Source organism: Octopus bimaculoides, chromosome 4, assembly GCF_046866305.1.
Source record: "Octopus bimaculoides isolate indiv1 chromosome 4, ASM4686630v1, whole genome shotgun sequence".
Lineage (NCBI taxonomy): Eukaryota > Metazoa > Mollusca > Cephalopoda > Octopoda > Octopodidae > Octopus > Octopus bimaculoides.
The window spans coordinates 128,774,220-128,800,261 of record NC_142931.1 but is presented as its reverse complement, the minus strand read 5'-3'; the positions used below and the strand labels follow the sequence as shown (position 1 = coordinate 128,800,261).

General features: G+C 36.5%; 1 protein-coding gene across 7 annotated transcripts in view; it reads left to right on the top strand.

The window, feature by feature from the left end:
- The first annotated feature begins 22,123 nt into the window (after positions 1 to 22,123).
- Positions 22,124 to 26,042, top strand: part of LOC106871165 (AP-1 complex-associated regulatory protein) — a 250,197-nt gene continuing 246,278 nt past the window's right edge. For 2 of the 7 annotated variants that reach the window (XM_089351435.1, XM_052967471.2), the window contains exon 1: positions 22,124 to 22,596. In XM_089351435.1, the coding sequence (XP_089207561.1) occupies positions 22,556 to 22,596 (41 nt within the window). In that variant the 5' untranslated portion in view covers positions 22,124 to 22,555. The remainder of the gene's footprint in view (positions 22,597 to 26,042) is intronic. The other 5 variants (XM_052967472.2, XM_052967475.2, XM_052967473.2 and 2 more) reach the window with 3 other exon arrangements.

The window sequence follows — 26,042 nt, the reverse complement described above, 5'->3', positions numbered from 1 at the left end:
TACAGACAGCTAGCTTTTCCCAGTTGCAACATAGCAGATGTCTAAGACAAATTGTAAGAATCGTCCTCATCCTCGAACTCTTCCTTTTCATCAACACCATCATCATCATCACCATTTTCCCTCTCTCCCTACACTTCTCATCATCGTCATCATCATCATCATCTTTATCATCGTCAACACTGTAGGCCAACAAGGGCGTTTCTGTACAGTTGTTCAGTTTACTAGAGATAGCAGCTAAATTTCCCTGAGTACACCAGGCAATTCAATCTCTGATATACAAAATAATGGAATCGTCATTGCTAGAGTGCCTTTGATAGTAAATCTTCTTGATTGCATTCACCTAGGTTTAAATAACGACAACAACAACAATCATACCCATTATGATGATCATAACCATTCTGAAGTCCATTTTTCAATGTTGGCACAAATCGGACAGGTCTGCCGTGCAGCAAGTTTCTTCACATTTTTTCTGCATTATCATGCTGTGAGGCCCAACCTCATACGACCTTCCTCATCTTGCCTCCTTCCCCATCTTCAAGAACAAAACATGATTGATATATTAACTTCAAATTTTGGCACAAGGCCAGCAATTTTTGTGGGGGCAGGGACTAATCAATTACATCACCTCACCCCCAGTACTCAACAAGTACTTATTTTATTGATCCCAAAAGAATAAAAGGCAAAGTTGACCTCAGACCTCAGTGGAATTTTTAACTCAGAATGTAAGGATGGATGAAATACGGCTAAGCATTTTACTCAGCATGCTAATGATTCTGCCAGTTCACTGCCTTAACAATAGCATCCATTTCCTCAAAGAGTGTAGCCTCGATCTACAGACCTCTGGGTTGTGGGCCCAGCACACTTCCACTGTGCCACTCTGCTCAATGACATAATGGATATATTTTTAGTAACATATAAGATTCTATGGGTTGTCGTGTCTTCATAGGAAATTTTAAGAAAAAAAAGTATCTTAACAGTTTTGATTGATATACATGCTTCATTTACATAATTAATTAGTTGAGAACAAAATTAAAACATTTTCAAGGAGAAATAATTAAACAGACAATCAAAAACAATAAAATTAATAATTATTTGATGAAGACTTCTGCTATCTTTTAATTTAGCAAGCATCTTTGTGAGCATTCAACATGATCAGGTACAGGAAAATGGCAAGATGGCAGAACCATTAGCATGCCAAGCAAAATGCTCAGTGGTATTCCACACATCTTTACATTCTGAGTTAAAATTCCACCAAGGTCGACTTTACCTTGCATCCTTTTGGTGTCGATTAATCACTGGGCTTGATGTAAATGATTTACCTCCACCCCTGAAATTGCAGGTCTTGTGCCAAAATTTGAAACCAATATAACCAGGTGCAGGCATGACTGTGTGGGTAAGACACAGACACACAAACATACACACACACACACACACACACACACACGGATATATATACAACGGGCTTCTTTCAGCTTCCGTCTACCAAATCCACTCACAAAGCTTTGGTTAGTCCAAGGATATAGTAGAAGACACTTGCCCAAGGACTGAATCTGGAACCATAAGTAGTTGTTTTCCTAGATGCAGCACAGTGGATGTCAAAATGCCGTGTGTCTTGATAGTAGTTTGGTGGATGGTAAACAACTCTAAGTAGCAGTGTTGACATGGTTATGCATATAGCACAGAAGAACACCACTTGTGATTGGTTCAAATCATCGCAAGGAATTGCTGAAAAGCTTGTCCAAATGTAAGCCATCACACCACCCTCTTGACCATAACATGATCTTTGCGAAACAAGTTGTAACCAGCCATGCCAAAATTACCATCACAAAGTTAAGAGTATGCCCATGTTTCTGTGCCTGAGATGAAATCATGATCAAAAATTTTGATGTGAGTGTCAAAAAGGTGGATCTTGTTGCATAAACTTTGAGTGTTTAAGGACAGTAATTTGGGCAGATTGTTCTTCTTTAGTTTTCAGGAGCGTTTTCATTGTTGCTTATTGTGGGGACATTAGCTACAGACCAGCTGGTATCTCTTTTCCATGTCTCACCAGACTTAACAAATTTTCGTATTTGTCCATCGTCGCATAGGCTAAACCTTTCATTTGGTGCTGAGTCACAATTCAAGAAAGCTACAGCATGTTGCTTTGGATGTACATCAGGTGGTAAACCAGGACATGTTCAACAGGTAATTCGATTTTCATGCCTGGCCTTTTCAGAGGCTAAATAGTATGCACGTGCCTCAGTTGGGCTTCAAAATGTCAACTTGATTATTCTGGGTTTGGAACCTGGTCAACCAAGGCAGAGAACATTTTTTGGAAGAATGCCATCTAAGTCCTTGGATGAGTTGCTGACAAACTAAAGATCAGTTATTTCTTCAGAAATACCAATGGCAATTGCTTCATATGTGGCAGATTCACTAGCTTTCCCAATGCACCTAGATTCGGCAAGAGCTGTGGGCAGATTTTTAAGTAAGTCATTCCTATATGATCCCTCATTGTGAGTTTCTATGCAGATTTTTGTTTAATGTCTGTTATTTCTATGCTTAGATCGGAAATTTACCAAGACATATCATGTTTCTGTTTGTCTCCCATCATGTGACATCTGGTGTTAGTTTACTTACCTCTTTGTAACTAAATTGTTTGGCAAAAGAGATTGATAGAACAAATACGAGACTTACAAAATGAAGTGCTGTGACCGATTTGTTTGACTAAGGCCTTCAAGGCAGAGCCCCAGCATGGCCTCAGTCCATTGACTGAAGCAATTAAAAGTTAAAAGAGATAAGAATCTACATTATCTTTTAGTATAGATTTTTTTTATTATTATTTAAGATAGTAGAATTTCATTTGAGGGGTATATGGCTGCTATTTCTAGGAGGTTGAAAGACCACAGATTTTCTTGCTCTCCAGGGAAGTTAGCTGAGATAGTGCTTGTAATAAGCTATTCCATTTGGTGTTAGCCAATTGTTCTACTGGTGTTATCATATAAGATAATGGCATTCACAGTGGTGATAGCAGGATTGACACCTGATACAGTTGTATTTTTCAAAAAAGAAAAAGAAAAAAATACTTTTTAAGATGTTAGGAGTGAGTTACAGTAAGTGATGCTGATGATGATAATAACGACCACGATAGTAGTAGCGGTGGTGGTGGTGGTGATGGTAGTGTTGGTTGTGATGGTTATGGCGGCGGTGGTGGTTTTGTCAGTGATGGTGTTGGTAGAGGTGCTGTTATTGTTGTTGTTGTTGTTGGTAGTGATGATGGTGGTGGTGGTGGTGGTTTTAATAGTGGTGGTGTTAGTATTGGTGTTGCTGTTGTTGTTGGTGGTGGTGATAGTGGTGGTAGTGCTGGTTGATGTTGTGGTGGTGGTGTTGCTGTTAGTGATGGTTTTAGAGATTGTATTCGTTGTGATGAAGTTTGTTATGGTGGTGGTGGTGGTAGTGGTGTTGGCAAAAATGTTGTTATTGTTATTGTTGCTGTTGTTGTTGGTGGTGGTGGTGATGGTGGTGGTGGTGGTGGTGGCGTTATTGTTGTTGGTGGTAATGGTGGTGGTAGTGCTAGTTGTAGAGGTGATGCTGGTTCTGATTGTGGTGGTGCTGCTGTTGTAAGTTGCGGTGTTGTTATTGCTGGTGGTAGTGGTGGTGCTGGCAGTGGTGGCATTAGCAGTGTTGTTGTTGTTGTTGTTGTTGGTGGTGGTACTGTTGGCGATGGTGGCAGTGGTGGTGGTGGTGGTGGTGGTGGTGGTGGTGGTGGTGGTGGTGGTGGTGGCAGTGGTGGTGGTGGTGGTGGTGGTGGTGGTGGTGGTGGTGGTGGTGGTGGCAGTGGTGGTGGTGGTGGTGGTGGTGGCAGTGGTGGTGGCAGTGGTGGTGGTGGTGGTGGTGGTGATGACAGTGATGGCGGCACAGGCAACGACTGTGGCAGTGATTGCACCGATGACGAATGTATACAAAGTCAGACTTATCGATGCTAACACTAACGAGCCTGTTGATTGTAAGACAATGAAAATTAAGATGCATCTCTCTCTTTCTCTTCCTCTCTCTCTCTCTCTCTCTCTCTCTCTCTCTCTCTCTCTCTCTCACTTTCACTGTCCCTCTCTCTCTCTAGCACATTAATTTTATTGGATTTCATAGCTGTTCCAACTTAGCTGGCACATAGCAGGTAGATACCAAAATGTTTGATCAGCCTCGATAGGTAGGGACTTTGTTGTATGCACTTTCAGAATATACTCCAGCAATAATGATTGGATGAGAGCATTCCATAATAGGAAATTGATTTTTCTGAAAATAGAAAGAAAAATCTGCTTCATTTTCGAAGTACTTATATTCATAATAACATATTTCACCATTTATTTTTGGTTGGGGTAAAGTAATCCCCTTCCTTCCTGCCTTCCTCTTGTTCTTTTTTTTTTCTTTTTTCATGTTTTAACTCTCATCACAAACGCTAATAGATAAGATCAATTGTAAAGAATCTTGGTATTCCAGAGAAAAATCATCTTGAGAAGTTTGGAAAAGCTGAGAGAAGAGTGAAACAAAGACATGCAATGAGACAATGCTGGAACTGTGAATGGTTCATTTAGCTAAAGATAAGGAAGAAATATGTATGCTGCACATGCATGTGTGCGAGTGAGTATGTATGTGTACATATATATGTGTGTGTGTGTGTGTGTGTGTATGTATATATATGTGTGTGTGTGTGTATATATATGTATATATATATTTGGTTAATGAGAGAGACAGAAGATGGAAGATATGAGAACTTTTATTAATCGCTACAATTGTTTCAACCCATCTAGCATTGATCCCTCATGGATGGGATACTTAACTGGTTCAGGAGCATCCGATGGTATAGATGTGTCTCTTCAGGTGATAAATAGATATAACTTGTTAAAATTACAGTTCCGCAAGGTATCTTCTCAGTTCGTGTAAAGAAAAGCTGTAAATTAAAGGATATAGCTTCATTTATATAGAAGATCAATAATAAGATAACAGATCCAAAAAGAAATGAACACACAAAACTACATAAAAGGTATTAAATAGAACTGTTAATGGATATGGATGTATAAACACCCTCATATAGGTTGTATGATGCATGTACACTCATTCATATAAACATCCACAAAGATTTAAGTATACGCACACATGTTGTTTGGCACACATATATTCACATAGTGAATTAAATAGCTACTTAGTATTTATATAAGAATTGGGAGGTTAGAACTAAATTTAATTCATTCATACCTTAAGGTGAATTATGATTATTAATTAGGTTAATGGTTACTCAAATTCATTCGCACTGCATTGTATGAAAATGCATTTATATGTATGTAAGCATCTTGACAGTCATTCAGATATTCTATTAATGATCTTCTCATTGGTCCACAGAATAAACAGAGATTCTTCAGAGCATATATATTCTCCACCTGGATGGGATGCCGGTCTTTCGCAGGATTACTCATTTTTGAGAGTATGCATAAACATACACACATATCCACTGATGTTGTGAATAGCTGCCCAACTGATAAAGAATCCATTACATGCAACTGAAGCAGTATTTAATTAAAATGGCCATCTGTCTGGGATGCAGTGGGACTGAACCTGCAAGGCCCCATGTCAAATAACTGAAACAAGTAAAAGAATGAAAGAACACACAAACACATGCATACACACACATGTATGTATGTTTGTATGTGTGTGTGTATGTGTGTTTGTCCCTACCACAGCTTGACAACTGGTGTTGGTATGTTTATGTCCCTGTAACTTTGAGGTTCAGCAAAAGAGACCGATAGAATAAGTATCAGACTTTAAAAAATAAGCACTGGTGTCAATTCATTCAACTAGAAATTCTTTTCAGCAGTGCCGCAGCATGGCCCCAGTCTCATGTCTGAAACAAGTAAAAGATAAAAGATATCAGAGTTACTAAAATTCAAAGGTGATATTGATGTTAATTTTCAGTCAGAAGGGAGTTGTTCATCATGTCTGTTCCACACAGTCAAACAATCAATAAAGTGATTTATTTGGATGTCTTGAGGAATGTTTGAGAGAGGTAATACAAAGGAAAATCTTGAGCTATATTTAAATAAAATCTTGATGTTGCATCTTGACTTTGCATTTGCATCACTCCTTATCCATAACTTTCAGGAAAGTGTAAGATGACTGTTAGCCACCAGCCATCCTATTCTCCAAATTTGGCCTCTACAATTTTTTTTTGTTTTTTAAAAGTTTTGGTCACATGTCAAAAGTTCACCCTAAAGGTTATAAATTTTAAATGATAGAAGATATAAAAAAAAAAATTTCAATAAGAAATGTATACAAATCCCATACATACATCCCTGGAGAGGTACTGGAACTGGAAAAAAAAGTGTTGGGAGTGCTGAAACAATAATAGAGATAACTATTTTACAGAAGACAACTTATACTGAACAGTAAACAAAACTTTTGTAAAAAGTTGTTCCTTACTATATTTTGATGTATATACTGTATAGACGTATTGTATAATGTATATATTGTACATACTGTATAGCATACATACATACACATATATATATATAGTCGATATAACATATGTGTATATGTATATATGTATATGCACACACAGACATACATCTGTAGTAGAATCTCAAATAGTGAGCGGAAAAACTTTAATCCACAGAGATTCTTCCAAAATTTGTAGTGTTCAAATCTAAAAATAGTAGGACTTTGGGCAAGTGTCTTCTGCTATAGCCTATCTATCTATCTATCTATCTATCTTATCTATCTTATCTATTTATCTATCTATCTATCTATCTATCTATCTATCTATCTATCTATCTATCTTTTATTTTTATTTTTCCCCCATCGAAAAGAAAAACTCTACATTGTATTTGTCCCATCTGTGTTCAGCCCTGTGTGGCGAATAAAGAAAGTTATCTATCTATCTATCTATCTATCTATCTATCTATCTATCTATCTATCTATCTATCTATCTATCTATATACGTATATATTATACATACACATGCATATACCATACAAATAAACACACAGACTGATTCAAATTATTGGAAAAAATAAGATAAATTTAAGTTTGGACCTTGTTTTTTGTAGTCAACAGGTGAAAGCAATGGATTTGTTTTGATCTTGTTATATCTCCTCTGTGCAGCGTATTCATTTGCAATTCAACTGCAAATGTTCAGTTTATATATAGGAAAAGAGAGAGGACAAATAAATCTTCCTCTTTATGGATGCTAGGAGCAATAACAGTGTAAATAACCATTCTGTGGGGACTCTTAATAATATATCTTGCTCAATTGCAATGGCCATTAGCTACATCTCCATTTTGAAGAAATGTAATGGCTACACCATCTTTGAGAAACAATCCACATTGAGTCATTTCATTGAAACAAATTGTGTTTAAATCTTTAATTTGATAATTTTCACTGTTATTGTTTCTGGCACTCATTAAGAGAAAGATTTATTTATCCCAAAATACATATGCATCCAAGAAGTCATTATGCATTGACATTCCAAAGGCATAGGTATCTATCAATTTCTGTTCAGACAACCCTATGGTCTTACAATTCATAAAGTTCTAGAAAGCATGTTTTTGAAGGTCAGCATTTACCTGTAGAATAATTAACCCTTTAGTATTCAGATTTCTTTATCGGAAGTAGTTAATAGCTTCCACTACCTAGGTGACCAAGTCTGTAGTGGAGTGGTTGCTCTGAAAGTGTAGCAGCTCGAATAAAAATAGCCTGGGTAAAGTTCAGGGAGCTCCTACCTCTGCTGGCAACTAAGGGCTTCTTGCTCAGGATGAAAGGTAGACTGTATACTGCATGGGTGCAAACTCCCATGCTACATGGCAGTGAAACATGGGCCATGACTGCTGAGGATATGTGTAGGCTTGAAAGAAATGAAGCTAGTATGATCTGCTGACTGTGTAACATCAGTGTGCATACACGACAGAGTGTAAGCACCCAAAGAGAAAAGTTGGGCATAAGAAACATCAAATGTGGTGTTCAAGAGAGATGACTGCACTGGTATGGTCATGTGTTACGTATGGATGAGGACAGCTGTGTGAGGAAGTGCCACTCCCTAACTGTGGAAGAAACCTGTGGAAGAGGTAGACTCAGGAAGACATGGGATGAGGTGGTGAAGCATGACCTTCAAACACTGGGCCTCACAGAGGCAATGACAAGACATTGAGACCTTTGGAGATATGCTGTGATTGAGAAGACCCGTCAACTAAAGTGAGGTTGTAGCCATGGCTGATGCCAGTGTTGCATGTCCAGCCCATTTAAGAGTAAAACTACAATTGTAACTGTGGCCAGTGCCCCCTGACTGGCTCCCATTCTGGTGGCACGCAAAATGCATCATCCAAATGTGGTCGATGCCTGTGTCTCCTGACTGGTTCCCATGCTGGTGGCATGTAAAAAGCACCATCCAAACGTGGTCGAGCCAGGTCCGCCTGACTGGCCCCCATGCTGGTGGCATGTAAAAAGCACCATCTGAATGTGACTGATGCCGTACTCCCTGACTGGCTCCTGTGCCAGTGGCACGTAAAAAGCACCATCTGAACATGGCCAATGCCAGTACCACCTGACTGGCTCCCATGCTGATGGCACGTAAAAAGCATTATCCAAACGTGTTCGATACCAGGTCTGACTGACTGGCTCCTGTGCCGGTGGCACATAAAAAGCACCCACTACACTCTCGGAGTGGCTGGCACTAGGAAGGGCATCCAGCTGTAGAAACATTACCAGATCAGATTGGAGCCTGGTGCAGCCGCTGGCTCTCCAGACCTCAGTCAAACCATCCAACCCATGCCAGAATGGATAACAGATGTTAAATGATGATGACAATGATGATGATGATGATGATGACGATGACGATGACGATGATGATGATGATGATAATGTGCACCTGTACAGGCAATGGACAATTTGATGGAGCAAGTGAGTTAATGTACAACATAAACATTTGATCACTTTAAACAAATCATCAGTGCTGGTCGTTCAACAAAAAATTGCTGCAGAACTGTCTTTCTTGGACTCGAGAGACTACCATTGTTATTATTGCATATCCAGAAATTCTGTGGAGGTGTACATAATCTCTATTTCATTAGATTACAACACGTTTGGTGACTTCCCTTTCTGTTTAATCAAAGCATTATCTACAAACACCACCTGAGACAATCAATGAACATTTATTGAATGTAATATGTACAAGGTTATTTTCTCCAACACAAATTTTTCAGTTGACTTCTTAGAATATGAACATCTTTATACATTTCTAACATAGGTGTAGGCATGATTATGTGGTAAGAAGCTAGTTTTTCAACCTCATGGTTCCAGGTTCAGTCCTACTGTGTGGCACCTTGGGCATCTGTCTTCTACTGTAACCTCAGGCTGATCAAAGCCTTGTGAGTGGATTTGGTAGACTGAAATTGAAAGAAGCCAGTTGTGTGTGTGTGGGGGGGGGGGGTGCATGTTTTTGTGTCTGTCCTTGTCCCCACCATTTGATGACCAGTGCTGGTGTGTTTACATGCCCAAAAGAAATTGATAGAATAAATACTAGACATTAAAGAAAAATAATAAATACTGGTGTTGATTCCTTTGACTAAAAATTCTTCAAGATGCTGCTCCAGCATGGCAGCAGTCTAATGACTAAAACAAGTATAAAACAAAAGATAAAAAAGAATGTTTATGTAAACAGTACTTTTAGTAATGTTACCATTTCAAAACAATTATATTTCTCTGTATATATTATTGTTATGATATCAAGGGCTATTGCTGTGTCTAAAAGCCCCACATGCTTTAATGGGACTCTAAAGTCAAACTACTTCAGTAAGTATACACACGTGCCGGCATCGAGGGAATGAAAACTAGGAGAAATTCCTTTAATTAAAAAAGGTTTAGTTGTATACCATTAATGATTTCATGGTCATCTAGTTTTCATTCCCTTGATGTCAGCACGTGTGTATACTTATTGAAGTAGTTTGAGTTTAGAGTCCCATTAAAGCGTGTGGCTTTTACACACTTTAATAGCCCTTGCTATTATAATGTATTTTATATATAAAGGAAAAAATTAGATACCTTGTATTAATTTTTTCCTTAATTGGTTTACATGCTGGCTACTCAATAAAATCTTATATAGATTTTATATAGATTTTATAAATCTTATATAGATTTTATCCATATATTTTATTTATTATTGTTATATTTTGGGATTTTCATTTGTTCTGTTTTCCTTTTTGCATACCAAATAAACACTCGTACTATATACTTATTCTTCACTTCAGCTTTATTATTGTTCTTGTTTTAGTGTTCTTTGTCTGAAATCTTGTTTAGAGGACAGGAAGAGACACATAGGATGGAGAGTTGCTGAAGAGGTCACAGGTGGTGTGATAAAAGATTTCAGACAAAGGACGCTAAAATAAGAATAGTAATAATAAAACTGAAGTGAAGAATGAGTATTTAGTGTTGTGTTCATTTAGCAAAAAAAAAAAAAATGACCATCCCAAAATATAACAGTATCTGTTTCCACACACAATTTCACATCAGGTGTCATTGAAAATAAAAACTTAAATGTAAATCTGTATATATTGCTATCCATTATCAAACTTGTACCTTCAACATCTTTGTATCAGCATGTACTGTTTTAATAACTTGGCATTAGTGTACCACCACTGGAACAGCTCTATACATTTTGTGGTAGGTTGGGAAAAATAAAGACAAAATGATATATCGTAATTTATTGTCATCATTCTCACCAACTAATTTGTGCGCAAATGTTTCATCATATTATTTTTATCATAGGTCTGTTGTGTACCATTGATGCCACTTAAACCATTTGAATATTCAATTAAGGTATGAAACAAGATTTTCTGCACACAATTAATCTATCTAGCTGTATGATGAAATGATGGGGGGTGTTTGTGTATGTGTATGAGAGTGTATGTGTGTGTGTGTGAGTATGTACGTGCACATACATATTATAGATATATGGTAGACTCTCCTGTTGTAAATGACAGTTATATATATATATGTGCATGTTATATATAATTTATATACTTACAAATGCATGCATACACATATACACATGCATACACACACTCATGCACATGCACACAGAAGCAGACACACACGCATGCTACATGATGTCATCAGTGACTAAACATTGATTTCTTCTGCATGTAGAGTCAATCGTTTGTGTGTGGTAGAGATGGACGGAGGTATAATTAAATTGATTGATTCGGCCTCTCTCTCTCTATACTATTACTGCTATTGATTGTATTGATAATAAAGGACATGAATAAATATTTACTTACTCCTACATTCTGTTACTTAATTTGTCATGGTCAGACAGATGAGGTTCAACCAGAAACCATGTGGTTGTGAATCTTGTGAATCAAACTTCTTAACCACACAACCGTGACATGTAAAATTACTGTATTTGATGGTAGTGAGAAACATTTTTTTTACAAAAATATATCTTGAAAAAACAAAAAACACTCTGGGTCCTATGTGTGAAGTTGGGCCTATATTACCTGCTTTGATGCACTAAAAACTTTATTTCTTGAATATGTGCTACTGATTTCGAAATGCTTCCAATATGCCCATGTATCTTTTAGGCCATCAAATATGATAACCTTCATATTTGCTCCTCACCTCTCATCATTTTGGGTTAATAAAAAAATACCAGCCAAGGGCAGTGAACTGAAACCATTAGAGTATCAAATAGGGAATACACAGAGTTCAAATCTTGCTGTGGCCTACTTGGAATATAGAGTTAATCCATTGTCCAGTTTAACACAACTAGCTAGCCCATAATGTCTTTAGTGATGTTCACTATGTTGCAAAGCATTTGGGTTATGTCTTTAATTTGAGCATGCTTTTCTCAGTTCCTTCTAGCAGTCTTGGAGGCTGTGTAAAGAGTGTAAATGACACCCCCCCCCAAAAAAAAACTTGGAGTTATCACATATAAAATATGTTCACAGTTTAATTGAGGAGAGATGAGCTTGGGTGATATTAATGCCTTTCTCAAGTAATAATAGTTGAAAAGAAAATGCTCCAACTAAGAATTAATAACTGTATTCTTTGCTATTAATTGGGAAGGGAAATAAGGTGTATTCTCTTTGAGGAACTTTTTTCTGCATGTCAATAGCATTGAAGGAATATTCTTACATTCTCATAATTTCATCTCACAACTATGTCTCTCTCATATTCAAAATTACTGATGTCTTTCTGATTCTCATCATATTGTGCATCACACACACATACACACACACATGCACGCACAGAGAGAGAGAGAGAGAGAGAGAGAAAGAGAGAGAGACAGAGACAGAGAGACAGAGAGACAGAGAGACAAATACACACACACACACACACACACACACACACACACACACATACATACTCACGTGTGTGTGTGTGTGTGTGTGTGTGTGTGTGTGCATGTATTTATCTTTGAAATGCAAATTTGCTAATCACATTATACATCCTCTAAAAGATGTTATCCTATATAGTTATAAAGTTGCCAGTACCTAGAATTAAAACGAGTGATCTATTTACAAAAGAGATCAGGCAGCACTTGCACTTTTCTATTATGCGAAACAGTTTTTAAATGTGGTTCAACTGATATTGCTTGCTCGATTAATAGTAGAGTGCTAGACAGAATATAAGGAAATAGAATAAACCAGGACTTAAGGTATGACATTCAAGACATTGCTGTAAATGGTATATTATTTCAGTTATAATCAGAGCCTTAGGGATAGTAGTAAGAGTTTTGGTTGGTTGAAAGTATTGGATATTGAGGTGAATATCCTGACTCTACAGAAAATTTGTTTGCTTGGCACTTCAAGAACTATAAGAAAGGTACTAGATATCTAAGGCTGTGAGATAAAGCTTGATATCTAGAAATCAAATACCATCCGAATTACAATAAAATATTGAGTTTAAAAAAAGAATAATGTGAAAACTGAGAAGTGATACTTATTTCATTGATCTCGAAATGATGAAAGGCAAAGCTGTTCTTGGTAGAATTTTAACTCAGAACCTAAAGACCTATGCACTTTGTCTGTTGTGCTAACAATTTTGCCAGCTTGTCACCTTAATCAATAATAATTTCAAATTTTGGCACAAAATCTCAGAGGAGGGGACAAGTAGATTACATTGCCCCTAGGGCTCAACTGGTACTTATTTTATTGGTCACAAAGGGATGAAAGGCAAAGTTGACCTAGCTAGAATTTGAATTCAGAACATAAAGACAGATAAACTGCTGCTAAGTATTTTGCCTTGCATGCTAATAATTCTGTCAGTCCACCACCTTGATCAATATTAATCCCTTACCCAGCAAAGACAAGTTAACTTTTCTTCACCTAATTTGTCTTTTTTCAGAGCTAGAGCATCAGGCAAAATAAATACCAGTTATGCACTGGGGTCGATATAATCAACTTAATCCGTTTGTCTGTCCTTGTTTGTGCCCTCTGTGTGTAGCCCCTTGTGGGCAGTAAAGAAATAAGAAATGTTAGCATGCTGGGCGAAATGCTTAGCGGTATTTCGTCTGCCGTTACGTTCTGAGTTCAAATTCTGCTGATGTTGACTTTGCTTTTCATCTTTTCATCCAATGCTATGGGTTGCCGCTTCTTGCAGGAATTCTGAAGCCATCCTTAACATGTGTGTTAAGGATGAATACACCATCATTCATCCTCAACATACATGCAGCACAAAGAAGATTCATTTCAGATCTTCAGCCAGAGTCACCTATTTGAAAAAAACAAGAGAGAAGCATTAGTATCAGTACATGAAATCAACCACACTACTTGACTGATATCGTTCTTGACAGACTCCAGAGAAATGAAAAGCAAAATTTATCTCAATAGGATTTGAACACTGAATATATAGCGCCTGATCTAAATACTGCAAGGAATTTTATCTAACATTAACAAATTTGTCAACTCGTGGTCATATATTTTCAGAAGTTATTGTTATTCAATTTATTATTTTTAAAAAATGGTTTTGTTTCATATCTTTTTAAGTGTGTTTAATTGAGGAATGCCATTAGTTGGAAATATTTACAGTATCCTAGTTTTTAACAGGGGTCACAGAGGTTCTGGAAAGGATCATAGATGCTACCCTTTCTTCTCTGACTAAGCCATTAAAAAGAAAAGGCAAAAAAAACAGAAGGTAACAAAAAAAAATAAATAAAATAAAATAGCATTCAGTTGCTGTTTCTAAGAGGTCAAACGATCACACAGTGGTTCCCTTGTTGAGTTGAGTTCAAATGAATTTAGGAAGTATCTGAGAATTATTATCGTTATTTGGTACATGCAAGTAAAAGGAAGGAAGATTTAATTACGGCCTTACATTGGGAATGGTTACTGTTCTCTGTAATAAATGATAAATGTTATGAATAGAAAGAGAAATCCTGTCAGCACATAACTGTACAGACAAAAGATCTGATGAATGGGTTTCATTTCTTTTTTGAAGCTATTATTTATGTTTTTGCCATACAATAATGTTTTATTATGGCTATTTAAATGTGTTAATATTATTTTTTTGTTAATTTAAAAAAAAATGAATTCTAGATATTATCAACGTAAATTGAAATGCTGGTCAATAGATTAATTACATGTTCAAAATTTCAAACCTTTTTATTCTCAATACCTTGTGCTAACTCATGAGAAAAATACTTAACTCCATTTGCATGATTAAGTAGTTAACTGTTGGAATATAGAAACGATATCAAGCTATTTTAAAAAAGAAAAATGTCTCACTGCATGGCACCTTGGGCATAGCCCCAAGCCAAATAAAGCAGTGAGTGGATTTGGAAGAAGAAAATGGAAAGAAACCTGTCATATGTATCTGTGCATGTATAAATGTCTGTCTATCTATCTATCTATCTATCTATCTATCTATCTATCTATCTATCTATCTATCTATCCATCCATCCATCCATCCATCTATTGATCTGTCTGTCTACCTGTCTATCTGTCTGTCTGTCTGTCCGTCTCTCCCTCTCACTTTCTATCTCTCTCTCTTTATCTATCTATCCATCCATCCACCCATCCATCCATCCATTCATCCAGCCAGCCAGCCAGCCAGCCAACCAGCCAACCAGCCAACCAGCCAGCCAGCCAGCCAGCCAGCCAATCTATCTATCTATCTATCTATCTATCTATCTATCTATCTATCTATCTATCTATCTCTGCCTCTCTCCCTCCCTCTTTCTCTCTCCCTCTTTCTCTCTCCCTCTTTCTTTCTCCCTCTTTCTCTCTCCCTCTTTCTCTCTCTCTCTCTCTGGCTATCTATAGATACATTAAGTTCCGGCTGTATGCAAAGAGACCCATATCCCACAGCAAAAATATTAAGACTGATCCTTCTGGTGGCATAAAACACTTGTGGTAGTGCTACGTAAAAGCACCCGTGCAGTGCTATGTAAAAGCACCTAGCACACTCTGTAAATAAAGGAGTTGGCATCAGGTAGGGAATCCTAGAAATCGTGCAAAACAGACTGGAGTCTGGTGCAGCCCCCCCCCCCAGCTTGGCAGCTTTGGTCACATCATCCAACCCATGCCAGCATGGACAATGGATGTTAAATGATGATGATGATGATATATACATATATTATATATATATATATATATATATATATATATATATATGTCAGGAGCAAATTTTCAGGATTGAACATTTATATGGATATTAATATTGCTATTATTATCAAAGGCAATACAAATAGTTGATAATAACAGCAATATTAATATAGGTGGTTGCAGGCCTAAAATAGTATTATATAGCTATAGAATTAAAATTATATCAATAACAAGAATGTACGCATACATCTACCTGCTAGAAATGAGAGCTAAAACCCTTGTTTAACCCACCAAATTAACACTGAAAATGATAACAGAATCAGCAGTACTCGGCCAAAAGAGATCGAAAAACTCCTCCACATACCTATATAGCATAAAGCTATATTTTTTGGTATTAGTATGTAGCTTTATGCTATATAGGTATGTGAGGGAATTTTTTGATCCATTTCGCCTGAGTACTGTTGATTCTGTTATTATTGAATAAGGACCAGGCTTAAGAAAAATTAAGTATAGGGGTTGATTTGTTTGACTTGAACCCGTCAAGGTGGTCCCCCAGTATATATCCACTGTCTAATAACTGAAACAAGTGAAAGATAAAAGATAATTATGTGCATGTGTAACTTTGTGCTTGTGTTTGTCCTCTACCACTGCTTGACAACTGGTGTTAGTTTGTTTATGTTCTTGTCATTTTGCTGTTTAGCAAAAGGAACTAATACTTAAAAAAATAAGTACTGGGGTTGATTTGTTTGACTAAACCTTTCAAGGTGGTGCTCCTGCATGGCCACAGTCCTATGAGTGAAACAAGCAAAAGATTATCCAACAAATAAACCTTTTGCTTAATGCTGATATTCAAAAATAAATGTAAGTCATTATCAACTGGCATAATTAGAAAATTAGTTACTTGGTTTTTAAAGAAAAGGGGGTCTGCAAAATTAAATCTACAGTTAAATTGTTTAACCCTTTAGCATTTAAACTGGCCATATTCGGCTGAAATAGTCTACCTGTTTTTTTATGTTCAAACTGGCCAGATATGACCCCTGACACCTATCCTACAATGTCATTCTAAAAATATACAGTTGCAACATCAAAATCTCAAAACTATTAGGTAATACTTAATACAAGGTAATGATTAATTCAAAATAGTGTTAATGAATAAGCATTACATTTGACAGAATGATCTGAATACTAAAAGGGTTAAATCTTTAAAGATACAAATGGAGAAAATTTTTCTGATGATTTTTCCCCTAGTTTATGTCATATTTATATTATTTTATATACACACAAATAAGCACATGAATGCAAAACAAGGTGGGAAAATTAGTACTTGAATACCAAAGGTAGAGTAATATGTTGTTTATTAAAGCCCAAAAAAATTTTCAAAACTCTTACTCAGTTTCATGTTACTGTCTGTCAGACAGTTGCGATCATACTAAAATAGAAATTGCGGTTATCATTCTATATAGGATTATATTGACCAATTTAAAATGATCAGATGTCATTTGAAGGAAATTTTGTTATTACTCCAAACCTTTTGAGTGACTGCATAGAGGCCTTACCGTGTTGGCTCAAAGTAAATTTGGTTGTTGTTTAGATCCAGATCAGTTGTGACTGGACAGACTTACAATAAAAGAGGTTTTTATTGTAACCACTCTGTCTTTTTGTATATCAGGAACTACATTATCCAATATATCTTTTATTTAAGACGTTAGGGTAGAATTTCAAGGAAATTTGGCTGCTATTTCCAGTAGTATTTCCAGTAGGTCAAGCAATCATGTTGAAGCTCTGCACAGTAAAGTAAGAATATAATTCTATAGAACTTGTGAATGCCATGATTGTATTTAATACAGAAATAGAGGTCTTCAAACATACATGAAAGAAAATTCATACTTAGATATTGGACACCTACCCCATAACCTCTTTCATGCAGGAAAATGGTTTTATCTTTCCCCATTAAACTTCTTAATCAGAAAATATTTTTCAAAATTTCCCTGATTTTTCTTGTAAATGTTTTGCTTGAAACCTGGAAATATTTGGATTTTTCTGAAAATTTTTCCTACACTTCCTTTTTTTTATCCCTTTCTATCTCTACTTTTTTCTTGTTCTCTTTTTCACTTTTACTTTCTCTATCTGTTCTTACAGTTGAGGATAGAATGTGTATGTGTGTTGATATGTGAGAGTATGTGTATAGAGGTTGTTTGAAAAAATTGCCGCTCAACAAAGACAGACTTTTTTTTGGTCTACTGAAGATACAAAATTATTTTCAAGGAAATTTAGATCTCAAACTGTCAGTTGTTGCTTCTGTCCTGCAAAATTAATATATTTTTCAGAGTCAATAAAAATTCCTCTATACTTCACTTTATTAAAATACTCTTTATTGTTAAACTTCTCAACCCATAATCACTATATGTATGTATGTATGTATGTATGTATGTATGTATGTATGTATATGCATGTATATATGTGTGTATATATATTATATGTATATGTATAGATGTATGTATATATATATATATATGCACACACAAGCACACACACACACACACACACACACACACATATATATATATATATATATATATATATATATATGTATATATAATTACACATGTTATCATCATCATCATCATCATCGTTTAACGTCCGCTTTCCATGCTAGCATGGGTTGGACGATTTGACTGAGGACTGGTGAAACCGGATGGCAACACCAGGCTCCAGTCTGATTTGGCAGAGTTTCTACAGCTGGATGCCCTTCCTAACGCCAACCACTCAGAGAGTGTAGTGGGTGCTTTTACGTGTCACCCGCACGAAAACGGCCACGCTCGAAATGGTGTCTTTTATGTGCCACCCGCACAAGCCAGTCCAGGGGCACTGGCAACGATCTCGCTCGAAAATCCTACAGGAGCCAGTCAGGCGGTACTGGCAACGGCCACGCTCAAAATGGTGCATCTCATGTGCCACCCGCACAAGAACCAGTCCAGGGGCACTGGCAACGATCTTACTTGGCTTGCCGGGTCTTCTCACGCACAGCCCATTTCCAAAGGTCTCGGTCAGTAGTCATCGCCTCGGTGAGGCCCAATGTACGAAGGTCTTGCCTCACCACCTCAGCCCAGGTCTTCCTGGGCCTACCTCTTCCACGGGTTCCCTCAACTGTTAGGGTGTGGCACTTTTTCACGCAGCTATCCTCCTCCATTCTCACCACATGTCCATACCAGCGCAATCGTCTCTCTTGCACACCACAACTGATGCTTCTAATGTTCAGCTTTTCTCTCAAGATACTTACACTCTGACGGGTATTCACATTGACATTACACATCCAACGGAGCATACTGGCTTCATTCCTTGCGAGCTTACGTATGTCTTCAGCAGTTACAGCCCATGTTTCACTGCCATGTAGCATGGCTGTTCGTACGCATGCGTCATACAGTCTGCCTTTTACTCTGAGTGAGAGTCCCTTTGTCGCCAGCAGGGGTAAGAGCTCTCTAAACTTTGCCCAGGCTATTCTTATTCTAGCAGCTACACTTTCAGCGCACCCACCCCCACTACTAACTTGGTCGCCCAGATAGCGGAAGCTATCGACTACCTCTAGTTTTTCACCCTGGAATGAGATAGAAGTTGTTTCCTGTTTGTTTGCAGTCTTTATTGCACCTGAACATCTGTGTTTGCAGTCTTTATTGCAATTTATGTATACAAGTACTACCCAACTTCCTGGATACTGGTGGTTTAAAACCTCTTATAATATGCACGAACTTATATTAATGTACAGGTACCTGTATTTCATTTAATTATGTAAGTAAATTTAATATTTATTTAATTTAAGGTGGTAAGCTGGCAGAATTGTTAGCAAGCCAGGCAAAATGCTTAGTGGTGTCTTGTCTGTCTCTATGTTCTAAGTTCAAATGTCACCGAGACTGACTTTGCTTTTCATCTTTCTGGGCTTGGTAAAATAACAACCAGTTGAACACTGCAGTCAATGTTATCGACTTACCCCCTCCCCCAAACTTGCTGGCCTTGTGCCAAAATTTGAAACCAATACTAATTTAATTTAGAGCACGTTGACCAACATGACTACCCCTGGTACAAAGGGTCAGGAAGATTGATACTATACCTGTACATGTATGCTTGACACGTAAAAGCACCCACTACACTCTCTGAGTGGTTGGCGTTAGGAAGGGCATCCAGCTGTAGAAACTCTGCCAAATCAGACTGGAGCCTGGTGTTGCCATCCGGTTTCACCAGTCCTCAGTCAAATCGTCCAACCCATGCTAGCATGGAAAGCGGACGTTAAACGATGATGATGATGATGATGATGATGATATATACATATATATTCTTTTATTCTTTTACATGTTTCAGTCATTTGATTACGGCCATGCTGGAGCACCACCTTAAAGGATTTTAGTCGAAGAAATCGACACCAGGACTTATTCTTTGTAAGCCTAGTACTTATTCTAGGAGTCTCTTTTGACAAACCACTAAGTTACGGGGGCATGCACACAACACCATTGGCTGTCAAGTGACGGTGCGGTGGGGGAGGACAAGCACAGACACGAAGACACACACACACACACATAAATACATACAGACATATATACCAAAGTAAGCGTATAAATGTGAAACAAGGTAGGAAAAACTAGTTCTGAAATACCAGAGGTAGAGTAATATGCTTTTTTATTTATTAAACTGCAAAAGCATCACAAAAATATTATGAAAAACTGCTACTCAGAGTTTTACTGTCCTTTTTGTCAAAACTCTGAGTAGCAGTTTTTTGTGATATTCTTGTGAGTTTTTGCAACTTTAATAATAATAATAATAATAATAATAATAATAATAATAATAATAATAATGATAATAATGATAATAGTAATAATAATAAATAATAATAATAATAACAATAATAATCATAATAGGTTTTATTTAATTTCTCTGCCTGAAGAATTTCTAAGAAATTCTTTACATGTCTAAATATCTTGTAAAACTTTGTAATTCCTATAAGCAAATGAAACATGTGTAATGGTGAATAAACAATACCAAATATTTTCCAATTCCCTGTTTTGTTTGTCCTACCGTAAATTCTTCAGACAGGAAATTTAAGTAATAATAATAGGTATTATTTAATTTCTCAGCCCGAAGACTTACCAAGAAATTCTTTACATGTCTAAATAACATGTAAAACTTTGTAATTCCTATTAGCAAATGAAACATGTGTAATGGTGAATAAATAATACCAAAAATTTTGCAATTTCCTGTTTTGTTATGCATACATACATACATACATAGACACACACACATACACACATACATACATATACACCTACATACACATACGTACATACATACATACATACATACACACACATACACACACATACATACATACATACATACATACATGTAACACACTGCCTAAATACCAATCTTGAGAAATTAGGCTTCTCAAAACTTGAAAAGAGAAAGCTAATTCAAAGACTACATATCCATTCGCTCACTGGAACTGTAAAAGTCTGTAAAACTTTCCAGAAGTTTATCATTTAAATATATATAAACATGTCTAGATATGCAACTATATGCATGAGAATACACACATGAAACAAAACATACAAATCTGTACATATACATACATACATACATACATACATACATACAAAAATACCCTGTTGTTGATGTTGAAATTCCATTGAAAGAGCCTTGGATCTAGGTTAGAAACCGGCTCTTTCTCTATTGACAAGAAATCTTGAAATAAAAGTGAACAATGACATACATAACATATAATAAGCAAACATGTCTATAGATATCACTTTACCTGGTAACAAAAACCAGATTTTTCTTCCAAACATGAAAATTAAGATTTCTGTAAAATTTGTTCCTAATTTTTGTAAGTTAGTTACTACTACTACTACTACTACTACTACTACTACTACTACTACTACGACGACGACGACGACGACGACGACGACGACGACGACGACGACTACTACTACTACTCTTCTATGACGACTACTACTACTGCTACTACTACTACTACTACTACGACGACGACGACGACGACTACTACTACTACTACTACTACTTCTTGTCTCTGATGCTCTACAATTTTTTGCATCATCATTTAGTTCATCATCACCTAAATGTATTAATTTATTACAGTCATAGGTAACTCTTCTTGAGAATCAGGCTGCATGAAACATGGTTCATCATCATTAGATGGGCTACACAACTAAAAAAAAAAATTGAAAGTAATTTTTCTTTCGACGGACCGTTCACGGTCAAACTTAGTAAAACCAGTTTGACCGTGACTGGTTTTACTAAGCTGGAAGTAAAATACTTTGTCCTTTCCTCCAACTTTAATTACCATCACAATTCATTCCTCGCTATATTTGTCATTCAATTTTAGCGAATCAATTGTTTCCCTAGTATTTTAAATAATATTCTAACAAGGATATTCCTGTTATTTCTGAATAAATATACATGATTTAATTTCTCCCAAGTTCGCCCCACTAAATGTTTGCCTCTCCATGTGTCGTCTGCTAACAGCCTAGATTTATCGATCCACCATATTTCCGTTTCCGATCGTTTAACTGCCGCCATACCACCACCGTCCTCGCTTGTTCTCCCTGTTGTCACTGACGACGCCTCCTCTTGCCTGCTTTTACATTCATCCATACAATCAGTCGACATTCTACTACAGCTGCTACTGGTGTCTTTTAACTTCTCCAGACAGAGAAAGCGGCAACTAAACAGCTCATCTCTGTCTGTCGGTTAGCAGGGTGTGTTGCTCCACCATGGTCGCCGTCCAGCTTCTCACCAACACAATCGGAGATTACTTACTATCTAATATTCGGTGTCATCCTTGTTGCTGGCCTGGAAGTAAGGCGTCTACTTACCATTATTAAAGTGAACCATTGCACTCGCTACTGCAGCCAATGCCGCCACAGCTAGTCTGTCGCCAGACACCTTGCATTCTCGGCGAGTGTTCCTTCATAGACACTCTACTATGGGCAATTGTATCACACAATGTTGTGGCAAAGACAAAAGGTAATATCTTCACACTTATTATTTACTTCACGCCTTGGGATATGTGTCTACACACTCACACACACACATTTAAAACACAAATTCATACAGTTGTATTCACACGTAGATACAATGACACTTTATTGTTTACATACGTTGATCGTTTAATATATATATATACTCAGACATTTAAAAATGTCAGCCAGTGCCCCTATCTGACCAGTGTCCTGTCCTACACCTATCTGTTATTTATGACACATAACATCACATTGTCACATGTTCTCGCCTCTTATCTTGTCTTCGCCTTTCACAATGACTACTACTACTATTACTTATTCCCATTACTAGTACACAATGTTATACGAAGAAAATATACCTTGTCTACCCCAACCAACATAACCGATTATCCCCCACCAACTCCAGGATTTAAATTTTCTTCAGTGAGAGAGAAAGGTAAAATCAAACAATGCGCTTGTTATATCAGCAGCAATAATAACAAGGTGGTGATATTCACTAATTATCATACATCTATCTCTCCTTCATCCTCTATAGTCTCACCGCTGTCATTAGTCATTAGGTTTATTCCACTTTACATACACCCTTCATGCCTACTCCTCTTGACACACCCCTGTATGTCTGTCTTACGAAGCTGAGAAGGTTAGGGTCACCCGCTCATTCCAGACATTATTACGTATTAACAATATCAATAAAGACAACAGGATAGTTTTATTCAGGACACGCTCTAACTATAATACCACTACATCCTTTTTCGTTATATGAGCTCTCAAGTACCGAACATGCCACTTCTCTTTCACTTCTTTTTTGCATACTATTAGAATAACTTTCTAAAGTCTTGTCAGATTTAGTTGTATAATTGTTTCAATCGATATCCACGTCTTACATACACATACACTGTCCTTACATGGATGGTTACTGGGTTAAAACACTGTCTGTTTACAAGCTTAGATTTCTGTCTGTTTCGAAGGGTGGGGAGCAATTCCAGACCCCTTCTTCTCATATCAAACAGTGTAACAAGGCTTCAGCCACTCTCAATTAGTTTTAATTAAGGTAGCTTTATGACTTACATATCTTGTTTTTAGTGTTAAAGATATCACCTGATTGACTAGCATTTTATGGCCATAGAATAAATCTCTTCTTGAAAAAAAATAAATAAAGGTATTTTTATTAATATTCCTATATTTTATCGTCTAACGGATATTTCTGAGGTTGTCCATCTCTGTTGTGTGTATATTTTCTATTTATTATCGATGACTAGGAAGTCAGTTGTAAACTATACGTCGTTCAGATAATTTTCGTTATGAAAGAGTATCCTCTTTTTTTCACATCCTGTTCGTTTTATGAATAGGTCCATTGGCTTGATGTAAAAGTAACATATCATCACAGATTGTGCAGCACTTCTGGATCCTGTACCCTGTTTTTTTTTTCTTTCCCTCGATCCCTATTCACTGTGTGGCAGCAACCACCGCCTTTCCTAACCTATCCTATCCTATCCTATCCTCTTTTCTCTCTCTCTCTCTCGCAGCATACACACGCATTAGCTTCTCTGACTCTGTAAACAAAACTACACGATTACTCATTCTTTTTTCACAATTCCACCGACACCCACCACACACGTGAGTGTACACTCAGCTACATCTATGCAAATACTCAATTACATCAACGTATACACCCAGACACAAACGCACACACAAACACACACAAACACACACACACACACACACACACACACACGTTTTTATCGATCAAGTCCAGCTCATGTGAAACATCAGTCAGCAAAATGCTAATATTCTCTATACCTTGCTTGAATTAAAACATTTATCAGTGTCATACATCGAACTCTAATCGATGACCACCGATCGGTTGATTTACAGATCAGTAACCACCTATATATATATATATATATATATATATATATATATATATATATATATATATGTATTTATTCATAAATGTGTGTATATATATCTATTTAATATATACGTAATACATGTGTCTATATATATGTATATATGTATGTTTGTGTGGTTATAGATATGTGAGTATACATATGTGTGTGTGTATATATATGTTTATGTGTGTATATGTATATGTTTATGTGTGTATATGTATATATACGTTTGTGTGTGTGTATATATATTTATACTTCTATATTTGTATACATGCACACAAAGTCTATCGACCTATGTGTGTGTGTGTGTGTGTGTGTGTGTGTGTGTGCGTGCGTTATATATATATATATATATATATATATATATATATATATATATATATAGAGAGAGAGAGAGAGAGAGAGAGAGAGAGAGATCTATAAAATATTTGTCTATATATGTATATATAAATTACATTGTTCACCTCTTCATGCTTGCATGGGTGAGATGGAATTAGTTAAGACAGATTTTCTACAGTAGATGCTCCTCCTGTTACCAACCCTCACCTGTTTCCAAGCAAAGTAATTTATCTCCATCAACATGTCATTTTCACAGAAGATTCTAAAGAAACAGCATTACTTGTATGATGGCATATCTCCAATGTGTATATTTATATATATATATATATATATATATATATATATATATATATAAAACAAATAATAAATGAGTATATGCATATATACGTACAGGTATGTGCATACCTACGTCTACCTGTATATATACGTGCATATCTGGGTACAGGACATTGCAAACAAAACGTAGACAAAAAAATAATAATAACCAGAGTACAGAACACACACAGGCCACATTAGAGAACATTTTCCTTCATCAGCTACCCCTATTCTAACACAGGCGTTTTGAAGAGTAATATATATGCACTTCTATATTTGTATACCTACACACAAAGTCTATACCCACAAACACACATACATATACACACATATGCACACATTCATATACACACATATGCACACATTCATATACTGGCTTCTTTCAGTTACTAAATCCACTTACAATGCTTTGGTTGGATTGGAGCTCTTCTAGAAACACTTGACCAAGGTGCTATGCAGTGAGACTGAACTCGAGGCTGCATGGTTGGGAAGCAAGTTTGTTAACCACACAGCAATGCCTGCACAGCATATAACATACATAACAACCTATAGCTATTTATCGCCTGAAGAGACACATCTGCACTGTTTGATGCTCCTGAACCAGTTGTTAAGTATCCCACCAATGAGGAATTGATGCTAGATGTATCGAAACAATTGTTGTGATTAATAAAAATTCTTGTATCTTCCATCTTCCATTTACCATATCTATGTGTATATATATATATATATATATATATAACATTTTGTATATTACATAGCATGTATTATATATAGGAGAATGTACGAAAAGAAACAATAACAGACGAGGACAGGTGGTGTAAACAACAAAAGGATGTATTAGTATGTATTATATATATATATATATGGTGGAGGTGTGTAACTTAGTGGTTAGCGGTGTTGGATT